The sequence below is a fragment of the Nerophis ophidion genome, linkage group LG03, assembly GCF_033978795.1.
Source record: "Nerophis ophidion isolate RoL-2023_Sa linkage group LG03, RoL_Noph_v1.0, whole genome shotgun sequence".
Taxonomy (NCBI): domain Eukaryota; kingdom Metazoa; phylum Chordata; class Actinopteri; order Syngnathiformes; family Syngnathidae; genus Nerophis; species Nerophis ophidion.
This window is the reverse complement of record NC_084613.1, coordinates 88288087-88301345: the sequence shown is the minus strand read 5'-3', so window position 1 is coordinate 88301345 and position 13259 is coordinate 88288087. Positions and strand designations below refer to the sequence as shown.

The 13259-nt window shown below is 43.8% G+C and overlaps 1 protein-coding gene across 1 annotated transcript in view; it reads left to right on the top strand.

Annotated features, from left to right (window-relative positions):
• The window catches only part of ddo (D-aspartate oxidase), a 17778-nt gene extending 4519 nt beyond the window's left edge, over positions 1–13259 (top strand). The window contains exons 2-5 of the mRNA XM_061896311.1: positions 4620–4792; positions 4868–4976; positions 5038–5214; positions 12495–13259. Coding sequence (XP_061752295.1) covers positions 4621–4792; positions 4868–4976; positions 5038–5214; positions 12495–13056 — 1020 coding nt within the window. The 5' untranslated portion in view covers position 4620 and the 3' untranslated portion in view covers positions 13057–13259. The remainder of the gene's footprint in view (positions 1–4619; positions 4793–4867; positions 4977–5037; positions 5215–12494) is intronic.

The following is a 13259-nucleotide window of genomic DNA, read 5'->3' as shown; positions in this document are numbered from 1 at the left end:
GCGTGGCCTGCCGACCTGCAGCAAAGCAGGGTGTGGCAGAACCGGCTTGCAGATGAGCGACAGGTGAGTGGATGACACAGCTGAGAGTGTTTGTTTATCACCTGTCGCTCTCTTAAAGGCAGCAGTCGGGAAGGAGAAGGTTGTTGTTGTTGTTGGTGGAGCGAGAGTGAGAGACAGTGGCTGAAAAGCACAGGGAAATCATTTATTGAAAAATAAAAAGGGGCTTTACAAACATGACCGAGGCTGTAATGTCCGTCATTGGTGGTCCAAAGGACCCTGGGGATAAAAGACCTCCACGATGACATTTTCCTTAACTTTAAGAAGCTCTTGGGTGGATGGATGAATAAATAAATGAATGCATCTGATATCTACCATTGATTTGGTTTTAAAAAGTTTCAAATTGAACATTCACAAATAACGTTACCAAAAGTACCAGAGGTGGAGTTATGGGGGGGTGCATTTTCTAGCAGGACGTTCAGTCCACCTGCCTGAGAATGCACCCCCCATCTATCTCTGGCTAGGAACCTCATAGAGACATGACACTCACCCTGGTTACTCATCATAGCCCCCCCCCCCTGTGTACAGTGAAAACCATGTGATGATCGGATCACCAGAAGTGGAGTTATGGTGGGGGTGCATTTTAGATAGATGGGGGGTGCATTCTCAGGCAGGTGGAATCAACGGCTGCCCGAAAATGCACCCCCACCAGGCCACCTCTGGTAGTTCGGGTACTTTTGGTAACGTTATTTGTGAATGTTCAATTTGAAACATCTTAAAACCAAATCAATGGTAAAAAAATCAGATGCATTCATCTATTTATTCATCCATCCACCCATGAGCTTCTTAAAGTTAAAGAAAATGTCATATTTTTAAAATACGAGTATTAGAACACAACACGTCAAACGAAGCAGCAAACATTCGTTCTCCTTGATGTCTCTATCAATCAATCAATGTTTATTTATATAGCCCCAAATCACAAATGTCTCAAAGGACTGCACAAATCATTACGACTACAACATCCTCGGAAGAACCCACAAAAGGGCAAGGAAAACTCACACCCAGTGGGCAGGGAGAATTCACATCCAGTGGGACGCCAGTGACAATGCTGACTATGAGAAACCTTGGAGAGGACCTCAGATGTGGGCAACCCCCCCCCCCTCTAGGGGACCGAAAGCAATGGATGTGGAGCGGGTCTAACATGATACTGTGAAAGTTCCATCCATAGTGGCTCCAAGACAGCAGTGAGAGTCCCGTCCACAGGAAACCATCTCAAGCGGATCAGCAGCGTAGAGATGTCCCCAACCGATACAGGCGAGCGGTCCATCCTGGGTCTCGACTCTGGACAGTCAGTACTTCATCCATGGTCATCTAAAAAAAAGTCTTATTTTGGTGTATATATTCTTTACAGTAAGCTGTCTAGGTAGACAATACTTCATTATCAGGACAGCAAATATTCCAATATTAAATGCTTATTGTTTTCGCCTTATCTGAATAGCCGGAATGATGGAGAAATCATTAAAGGCTCACAATTTTAAATCCATCCACAAGTAAGGAAAACTTGGATTATTTCACTTTGTTGTGTACTTTTTTATGCCGAAAGAGGCGATTTCTGGTCATTACAGCCAAGTTTAGATATACTTTTCGAGACGAGTGACGTAAGCGCGCTCCCGTCGGGGGGGGGGGGCATTCTATGGCGGGGGTGCATAATACAGCACAACACCGGACGCCGGGATGAGCAGTCGCATTTTTTTCCGCTCCCGCTCGGGAATACAAACAACCGCTCGGATGATCCCACACTTCCTTATTTTTCTACTGTGGAACGTTTCCGAGTTCGCTTCTGAGCTCTGGGCTGCTGCGGCGGAGAGCTTGGGAGTGAAACTCCACCACACGACTGCGTATCACCCACAGGCCAATGGTATGTGTGAGGGGTTTACGCCGGTCCTTGAAGGCAGCACTCAGGATATACTACCTGCCTGAGAATGCACCCCCCTTCTATCTCAGGCTAGGAACCTCGTATCACCCACAGGCCAATGGTCCTTGAAGGCAGCACTCAGGATATACTACCTGCCTGAGAATGCACCCCCCTTCTATCTCAGGCTAGGAACCTCGTATCACCCACAGGCCAATGGTCCTTGAAGGCAGCACTCAGGATATACTACCTGCCTGAGAATGCACCCCCCTTCTATCTCTGGCTAGGAACCTCGTATCACCCACAGGCCAATGGTCCTTGAAGGCAGCACTCAGGATATGCTACCTGCCTGAGAATGCACCCCCCTTCTATCTCAGGCTAGGAACCTCATATCACCCACAGGCCAATGGTCCTTGAAGGCAGCACTCAGGATATACTACCTGCCTGAGAATGCACCCCCCTTCTATCTCTGGCTAGGAACCTCGTATCACCCACAGGCCAATGGTCCTTGAAGGCAGCACTCAGGATATGCTACCTGCCTGAGAATGCACCCCCCTTCTATCTCTGGTAGGAGCCTCGTATCACCCCCAGGCCAATGGTCCTTGAAGGCAGCACTCAGGATATACTACCTGCCTGAGAATGCACCCCCCTTCTATCTCTGGTAGGAACCTCGTATCACCCACAGGCCAATGGTCCTTGAAGGCAGCACTCAGGATATACTACCTGCCTGAGAATGCACCCCCCTTCTATCTCTGGCTAGGAACCTCGTATCACCCACAGGCCAATGGTCCTTGAAGGCAGCACTCAGGATATACTACCTGCCTGAGAATGCACCCCCCTTCTATCTCTGGCTAGGAACCTCGTATCACCCACAGGCCAATGGTCCTTGAAGGCAGCACTCAGGATATACTACCTGCCTGAGAATGCACCCCCCTTCTATCTCTGGCTAGGAACCTCGTATCACCCACAGGCCAATGGTCCTTGAAGGCAGCACTCAGGATATACTACCTGCCTGAGAATGCACCCCCCTTCTATCTCTGGCTAGGAACCTCGTATCACCCACAGGCCAATGGTCCTTGAAGGCAGCACTCAGGATATACTACCTGCCTGAGAATGCACCCCCCTTCTATCTCTGGCTAGGAACCTCGTATCACCCACAGGCCAATGGTCCTTGAAGGCAGCACTCAGGATATACTACCTGCCTGAGAATGCACCCCCCTTCTATCTCTGGCTAGGAACCTCGTATCACCCACAGGCCAATGGTCCATGAAGGCAGCACTCAGGATATACTACCTGCCTGAGAATGCACCCCCCTTCTATCTCAGGCTAGGAACCTCGTATCACCCACAGGCCAATGGTCCTTGAAGGCAGCACTCAGGATATACTACCTGCCTGAGAATGCACCCCCCTTCTATCTCTGGCTAGGAACCTCATATCACCCACAGGCCAATGGTCCATGAAGGCAGCACTCAGGATATACTACCTGCCTGAGAATGCACCCCCCTTCTATCTCTGGCTAGGAACCTCGTATCACCCACAGGCCAATGGTCCATGAAGGCAGCACTCAGGATATACTACCTGCCTGAGAATGCACCCTCCTTCTATCTCTGGCTAGGAACCTCGTATCACCCACAGGCCAATGGTCCATGAAGGCAGCACTCAGGATATACTACCTGCCTGAGAATGCACCCCCCTTCTATCTCAGGCTAGGAACCTCGTATCACCCACAGGCCAATGGTATGTGTGAGGGGTTTACGCCGGTCCTTGAAGGCAGCACTCAGGATATACTACCTGCCTGAGAATGCACGCCCCTTCTATCTCTGGTAGGAACCTCGTATCACCCACAGGCCAATGGTCCTTGAAGGCAGCACTCAGGATATACCACCTGCCTGAGAATGCACCCCCCTTCTATCTCAGGCTAGGAACCTCGTATCACCCACAGGCCAATGGTCCATGAAGGCAGCACTCAGGATATACTACCTGCCTGAGAATGCACCCCCCTTCTATCTCTGGCTAGGAACCTCGTATCACCCACAGGCCAATGGTCCATGAAGGCAGCACTCAGGATATACTACCTGCCTGAGAATGCACCCCCCTTCTATCTCAGGCTAGGAACCTCGTATCACCCACAGGCCAATGGTATGTGTGAGGGGTTTACGCCGGTCCTTGAAGGCAGCACTCAGGATATACTACCTGCCTGAGAATGCACGCCCCTTCTATCTCTGGTAGGAACCTCGTATCACCCACAGGCCAATGGTCCTTGAAGGCAGCACTCAGGATATACCACCTGCCTGAGAATGCACCCCCCTTCTATCTCAGGCTAGGAACCTCGTATCACCCACAGGCCAATGGTCCTTGAAGGCAGCACTCAGGATATACCACCTGCCTGAGAATGCACCCCCCATCTATCTCTGGCTAGGAACCTCGTATCACCCACAGGCCAATGGTCCTTGAAGGCAGCACTCAGGATATACTACCTGCCTGAGAATGCACCCCCCTTCTATCTCTGGCTAGGAACCTCGTATCACCCACAGGCCAATGGTCCTTGAAGGCAGCACTCAGGATATACTACCTGCCTGAGAATGCACCCCCCTTCTATCTCTGGCTAGGAACCTCGTATCACCCACAGGCCAATGGTCCATGAAGGCAGCACTCAGGGCGTCCCTTAAAGACAGCAGTTGGGTATAAAGATGTTGAACATTGTGTGCAGGATGAATGGAGTGAAGGTGGTGGTGGTCGGAGCAGGTGTGGTCGGATTATCCAGCGCCGTTTGTATCGCTGAGGCTCTCCCTGGCTGCTTCGTCACGCTTGTGGCCGAAAGGTTCAGTCCTGACACCACAAGCGACGTCGCTGCCGGGATCCTGTTGACCGAGGACTTCCCGGGTACTTCACCATCCATCCCACACACACGAGGGCCAACTTTGTTCTGATCAGTACTGGACATGATGTGTCTTCTAGATGTCCCGTTGGAAAGACAAAAACGTTGGTTCCAGGACGGCTTTGATGAGCTGCTGTCCGTCGCCCAGTCCCAGCACTCCTCCGATGCGGGCGTCCTCCTAACTTCAGGGTATGTTCTAGATCTTCTCACAATTCAGACGTCAGCCTAACTCCTTTCCAAAATGGTCCAGGTGTCAGGTCTTCAAGGAAGTTCCCGCTAACAAGACTCCTTACTGGTCCGACATTGTGTTAGACTTCCGCTTGATGAGCGAGCGCGAGCTGAAACGCTTCCCGCATCACACCTTTGGTCAGGCCTTCACTACCATCAAGTGTGAATGTACCAATTACCTGCCTTGGCTCCTGAACAGGTGGGTCCCCCTCTCTTCAACTTTTACAATATATTGTGTCAACTCGGAGTCCAAAAAAATAATTGGAGCACCTGCTGTAATCATCATGCATCTTACGCCAACATTACTTTTCAACATTACGTTAGTTAGCCACGAATAAATAGAGGAGCGCGTGGGACTGCTCCTCAGAGCGTAGTGGGAGACTGAAACTGAGTGTGCAGCCCAATACGTTTCTCCTCATGAGCAAAATGTAACTCTATCTTTGCCTGATTCCTTGCTTCTCGTCTCGTTTAATAGATAGTTTGGTGTTTGAACCTGACAGAATCAGAAATACTTTAATAAAACCAGAGGGAAAATTAAGATTTTCAATCAATCAATCAATGTTTATTTATATGGCCCTAAATCACGAGTGTCTCAAAGGGCTGCACAAGCCACAACGACATCCCTGGTTCAGATCCCACATCGGGGCAGGGAAAAACAACCCAATTTGATGAGAAATGCAGATGTGCCCTTCGAGTAGCTACATGCTAACATCAAACTTTAACACTTTAAATGTCCCGGAAAAGCGGGAATTGGGCAAATCTGGGCGAGCATTCTCTCATGTGAAGTGAAGTGAATTATTTTTATGTAGCGCTTTTTCTCTAGTGACTCAAAGCGCTTTACATAGTGACACCCAATATCTAAGTTACATTTAAACCAGTGTGGGTGGCACTGGGAGCAGGTGGGTAAAGTGTCTTGCCCGAGGACACAACGGCAGGGACTAGGTTGGCGGAAGCGGGAATCGAACCTGCAACCCTCAAGTTGCTGGCATGGCCACTCTACCAAGCGAGCTGTGACATGAACATAGTGACTGACGAGGTTGCTTCTCTGCAACTAACTCGAAGGACCAAACATTGTAGTGACGACTAGGACCAGTTTTAATATGGGTTAGCAGTCACTTCAGGACAGTCTCATCTGACTCTGGTTTCCATGGTAACGGCCCCTCCGCTGGCTTATCTTGATGATTATTGCCAAATACCTCACACCCTCGTGTCCGGGCTCTGTTGTGTGTCTCCTTATTTGTGTTACTTTACAACTAACCAGTGACACCCAGTGATTAGTTAGCATGCAGAAGTATGACGGTAAGGACACACCTTTACCTGCAAAACTGTGATCTCCTTTGGACCGTGAACACACCGTTACCACACCTTGTGCTACTACTGATTCATACAAATACAAATACTAGTACTTTGTACAGTAACAACTGAAGGCATCATTAGTCACATTTGTACTAGTAAAGTAACACCTGAAGGCATCATTAGGTACATTTGTACTAGTAAAGTAACACCTGAAGGCATCATTAGGTACATTTGTACTAGTAAAGTAACACCTGAAGGCATCAATAGGTACATTTGTACTAGTAAAGTAACACCTGAAGGCATCATTAGGTACATTTGTACTAGTTAAGTAACACCTGAAGGCATCACTAGGTACATTTGTACTAGTAAAGTAACACCTGAAGGCATCATTAGGTACATTTGTACTAGTAAAGTAACACCTGAAGGCATCATTAGGTACATTTGTACAAGTAAAGTAACACCTGAAGGCATCATTAGGTACATTTGTACTAATAAAGTAACATCTGAAGGAATCATTAGGTACATTTGTACTAGTAAAGTAACACCTGAAGGCATCATTAGGTACATTTGTACTAGTAAAGTAACACCTGAAGGCATCATTAGGTACATTTGTACTAGTGAAGTAACACCTGAAGGCATCAATAGGTACATATGTACTAGTAAAGTAACACCTGAAGGCATCATTAGGTACATTTGTACTAGTAAAGTAACACCTGAAGGCATCATTAGGTACATTTGTACAAGTAAAGTAACACCTGAAGGCATCATTAGGTACATTTGTACTAGTAAAGTAACACCTGAAGGCATCATTAGGTACATTTGTACTAGTAAAGTAACACCTGAAGGCATCATTAGGTACATTTGTACTAGTAAAGTAACATCTGAAGGAATCATTAGGTACATTTGTACTAGTAAAGTAACACCTGAAGGCATCATTAGGTACATTTGTACTAGTAAAGTAACACCTGAAGGCATCAATAGGTACATTTGTACTAGTAAAGTAACACCTGAAGGCATCATTAGGTACATTTGTACTAGTAAAGTAACACCTGAAGGCATCATTAGGTACATTTGTACTAGTGAAGTAACACCTGAAGGCATCAATAGGTACATATGTACTAGTAAAGTAACACCTGAAGGCATCATTAGGTACATTTGTACTAGTAAAATAACACCTGAAGGCATCATTAGGTACATTTGTACAAGTAAAGTAACACCTGAAGGCATCATTAGGTACATTTGTACTAGTAAAGTAACACCTGAAGGCATCAATAGGTACATTTGTACTAGTAAAGTAACACCTGAAGGCATCATTAGGTACATTTGTACTAGTAAAGTAACACCTGAAGGCATCATTAGGTACATTTGTACTAGTAAAGTAACACCTGAAGGCATCAATAGGTACATTTGTACTAGTAAAGTAACACCTGAAGGCATCATTAGGTACATTTGTACTAGTTAAGTAACACCTGAAGGCATCATTAGGTACATTTGTACTAGTAAAGTAACACCTGAAGGCATCATTAGGTACATTTGTACTAGTAAAGTAACACCTGAAGGCATCATTAGGTACATTTGTACTAGTAAAGTAACACCTGAAGGCATCATTAGGTACATTTGTACTAATAAAGTAACATCTGAAGGAATCATTAGGTACATTTGTACTAGTAAAGTAACACCTGAAGGCATCATTAGGTACATTTGTACTAGTAAAGTAACACCTGAAGGCATCAATAGGTACATTTGTACTAGTAAAGTAACACCTGAAGGCATCATTAGGTACATTTGTACTAGTAAAGTAACACCTGAAGGCATCATTAGGTACATTTGTACTAGTGAAGTAACACCTGAAGGCATCAATAGGTACATATGTACTAGTAAAGTAACACCTGAAGGCATCATTAGGTACATTTGTGCTAGTAAAGTAACACCTGAAGGCATCATTAGGTACATTTGTACAAGTAAAGTAACACCTGAAGGCATCATTAGGTACATTTGTACTAGTAAAGTAACACCTGAAGGCATCATTAGGTACATTTGTACTAGTAAAGTAACACCTGAAGGCATCATTAGGTACATTTGTACTAGTAAAGTAACATCTGAAGGAATCATTAGGTACATTTGTACTAGTAAAGTAACACCTGAAGGCATCATTAGGTATATTTGTACTAGTAAAGTAACACCTGAAGGCATCATTAGGTACATTTGTACTAGTAAAGTAACACCTGAAGGCATCAATAGGTACATTTGTACTAGTAAAGTAACACCTGAAGGCATCATTAGGTACATTTGTACTAGTAAAGTAACACCTGAAGGCATCATTAGGTACATTTGTACTAGTAAAGTAACACCTGAAGGCATCATTAGGTACATTTGTACTAGTAAAGTAACACCTGAAGGCATCAATAGGTACATTTGTACTAGTAAAGTAACACCTGAAGGCATCATTGGATACATTTGTACTAGTAAAGTAACACCTGAAGGCATCATTGGATACATTTGTACTAGTAAAGTAACACCTGAAGGCATCATTAGGTACATTTGTACTAGTAAAGTAACACCTGAAGGCATCATTGGATACATTTGTACTAGTAAAGTAACACCTGAAGGCATCATTAGGTACATTTGTACTAGTAAAGTAACACCTGAAGGCATCATTAGGTACATTTGTACTAGTAAAGTAACACCTGAAGGCATCATTAGATACGTTTGTACTAGTAAAGTAACACCTGAAGGCATCATTGGATACATTTGTACTAGTAAAGTAACACCTGAAGGCATCATTGGGTACATTTGTACTAGTAAAGTAACACCTGAAGGCATCATTAGGTACATTTGTACTAGTAAAGTAACACCTGAAGGCATCATTAGGTACATTTGTACTAGTAAAGTAACACCTGAAGGCATCATTGGGTACATTTGTACTAGTAAAGTAACACCTGAAGGCATCATTAGGTACATTTGTACTAGTAAAGTAACACCTGAAGGCATCAATAGGTACATTTGTACTAGTAAAGTAACACCTGAAGGCATCATTGGATACATTTGTACTAGTAAAGTAACACCTGAAGGCATCATTGGATACATTTGTACTAGTAAAGTAACACCTGAAGGCATCATTAGGTACATTTGTACTAGTAAAGTAACACCTGAAGGCATCATTGGATACATTTGTACTAGTAAAGTAACACCTGAAGGCATCATTAGGTACATTTGTACTAGTAAAGTAACACCTGAAGGCATCAATAGGTACATTTGTACTAGTAAAGTAACACCTGAAGGCATCATTAGGTACATTTGTACTAGTTAAGTAACACCTGAAGGCATCATTAGGTACATTTGTACTAGTAAAGTAACACCTGAAGGCATCATTAGGTACATTTGTACTAGTAAAGTAACACCTGAAGGCATCATTAGGTACATTTGTACTAGTAAAGTAACACCTGAAGGCATCATTAGGTACATTTGTACTAATAAAGTAACATCTGAAGGAATCATTAGGTACATTTGTACTAGTAAAGTAACACCTGAAGGCATCATTAGGTACATTTGTACTAGTAAAGTAACACCTGAAGGCATCAATAGGTACATTTGTACTAGTAAAGTAACACCTGAAGGCATCATTAGGTACATTTGTACTAGTAAAGTAACACCTGAAGGCATCATTAGGTACATTTGTACTAGTGAAGTAACACCTGAAGGCATCAATAGGTACATATGTACTAGTAAAGTAACACCTGAAGGCATCATTAGGTACATTTGTACTAGTAAAGTAACACCTGAAGGCATCATTAGGTACATTTGTACAAGTAAAGTAACACCTGAAGGCATCATTAGGTACATTTGTACTAGTAAAGTAACACCTGAAGGCATCATTAGGTACATTTGTACTAGTAAAGTAACACCTGAAGGCATCATTAGGTACATTTGTACTAGTAAAGTAACATCTGAAGGAATCATTAGGTACATTTGTACTAGTAAAGTAACACCTGAAGGCATCATTAGGTATATTTGTACTAGTAAAGTAACACCTGAAGGCATCATTAGGTACATTTGTACTAGTAAAGTAACACCTGAAGGCATCAATAGGTACATTTGTACTAGTAAAGTAACACCTGAAGGCATCATTAGGTACATTTGTACTAGTAAAGTAACACCTGAAGGCATCATTAGGTACATTTGTACTAGTAAAGTAACACCTGAAGGCATCATTAGGTACATTTGTACTAGTAAAGTAACACCTGAAGGCATCAATAGGTACATTTGTACTAGTAAAGTAACACCTGAAGGCATCATTGGATACATTTGTACTAGTAAAGTAACACCTGAAGGCATCATTGGATACATTTGTACTAGTAAAGTAACACCTGAAGGCATCATTAGGTACATTTGTACTAGTAAAGTAACACCTGAAGGCATCATTGGATACATTTGTACTAGTAAAGTAACACCTGAAGGCATCATTAGGTACATTTGTACTAGTAAAGTAACACCTGAAGGCATCATTGGGTACATTTGTACTAGTAAAGTAACACCTGAAGGCATCATTGGATACATTTGTACTAGTAAAGTAACACCTGAAGGCATCATTGGGTACATTTGTACTAGTAAAGTAACACCTGAAGGCATCATTAGGTACATTTGTACTAGTAAAGTAACACCTGAAGGCATCAATAGGTACATTTGTACTAGTAAAGTAACACCTGAAGGCATCATTGGATACATTTGTACTAGTAAAGTAACACCTGAAGGCATCATTGGATACATTTGTACTAGTAAAGTAACACCTGAAGGCATCATTAGATACATTTGTACTAGTAAAGTAACACATGAAGGCATCATTGGATACATTTGTACTAGTAAAGTAACACCTGAAGGCATCATTAGGTACATTTGTACTAGTAAAGTAACACCTGAAGGCATCATTAGGTACATTTGTACTAGTAAAGTAACACCTGAAGGCATCATTAGGTACATTTGTACAAGTAAAGTAACACCTGAAGGTATCATTAGATACATTTGTACTAGTAAAGTAACACCTGAAGGCATCATTGGATACATTTGTACTAGTAAAGTAACACCTGAAGGCATCATTAGGTACATTTGTACTAGTAAAGTAACACCTGAAGGCATCATTTGATACATTTGTACTAGTAAAGTAACACCTGAAGGCATCGTTTGGTACATTTGTACTAGTAAAGTAACACCTGAAGGCATCATTAGGTACATTTGTACTAGTAAAGTAACACCTGAAGGCATCATTGGATACATTTGTACTAGTAAAGTAACACCTGAAGGCATCATTAGGTACATTTGTACTAGTAAAGTAACACCTGAAGGCATCATTGGATACATTTGTACTAGTAAAGTAACACCTGAAGGCATCATTAGGTAAATTTGTACTAGTAAAGTAACACCTGAAGGCATCATTAGGTACATTTGTACTAGTAAAGTAACACTTGAAGGCATTGTTGGGTACATTTGTACTAGTAAAGTAACACCTGAAGGCATCATTGGATACATTTGTACTAGTAAAGTAACACCTGAAGGCATCATTGGATACATTTGTACTAGTAAAGTAACACCTGAAGGCATCATTAGGTACATTTGTACTAGTAAAGTAACACCTGAAGGCATCATTATGTACATTTGTACAAGTAAAGTAACACCTGAAGGCATCATTAGGTACATTTGTACTAGTAAAGTAACACCTGAAGGCATCATTGGGTACATTTGTACTAGTAAAGTAACACCTGAAGGCATCATTAGGTACATTTGTACTAGTAAAGTAACACCTGAAGGCATCATTAGGTACATTTGTACTAGTAAAGTAACACCTGAAGGCATCAATAGGTACATTTGTACTAGTAAAGTAACACCTGAAGGCATCATTAGGTACATTTGTACTAGCAAAGTAACACCTGAAGGCATCATTGGATACATTTGTACTAGCAAAGTAACACCTGAAGGCATCATTGGGTACATTTGTACTAGTAAAGTAACACCTGAAGGCATCATTGGGTAGAGTGTGCTGCAATGCTAACATGTAGCCACCTAGCATGCTGGTGTGAAGGTATGCCTTGTCTTCATAAAGGGGGCGTGTGTGTGGGATTGCTATGATATGTGCTTATATTTGGCTGTCTCCATGTTGGTGAGTCTTCATGTGCTTGTGTCGTGTGTCAGGTTCCAGAAAGCCGGCGGTCAGGTGCAGAGGACTAAAGTCACCCACCTCCAGGAGCTCGGCCTCCGCTATGACATCATCGTCAACTGCTCAGGTCTGGGTTCTAGATCCCTGGCGGGCGACGGCCAGGTGTACCCCGTCCGAGGCCAGGTCCTGCGGGTGGAGGCGCCCTGGCTGCGGCACTTCATCCGGGACGCGGACGGCAAGACTTACATCTACCCCGGCGCGCGCCACGTCACGCTGGGCGGCGGCCGGCAGCAGGGCGACGAGCGCCTGATGCCCGACCCGGGAGAGAGCGACGCCATCCTGGAGCGCTGCTGCCGCCTGGAGCCGTCGCTGAGCAAGAGTCGCCCGCTGGGCGTGTGGGTGGGGCTTAGGCCTGGCAGGAAGCACCCCAGGGTGGAGAGAGAGGTGCTGCAGGTGAACCAGCACAGGAGCGTGCACGTGGTCCACAACTACGGCCATGGAGGATGGGGCGTGTCCTTGGCCTGGGGGACCGCTGTGGACGCCCTCAAACTGATCACGAAGTGTCTTCAGGACACACCTTTACCTGCAAAACTGTGATCTCCTTCAGACATTAAACACATCATTTACACACTTTGTGCTAGTACTGCTTCATACAAATAGAAGTACTAGTACTTTGTACAGTAACGCCTGAATGCATCATTATGTACATTTGTACTAGTACTTTGTACAGTAACGCCTGAATGCATCATTAGGCACATTTGTACTAGTACTTTGTACAGTAACACCTGAATGCATCATTA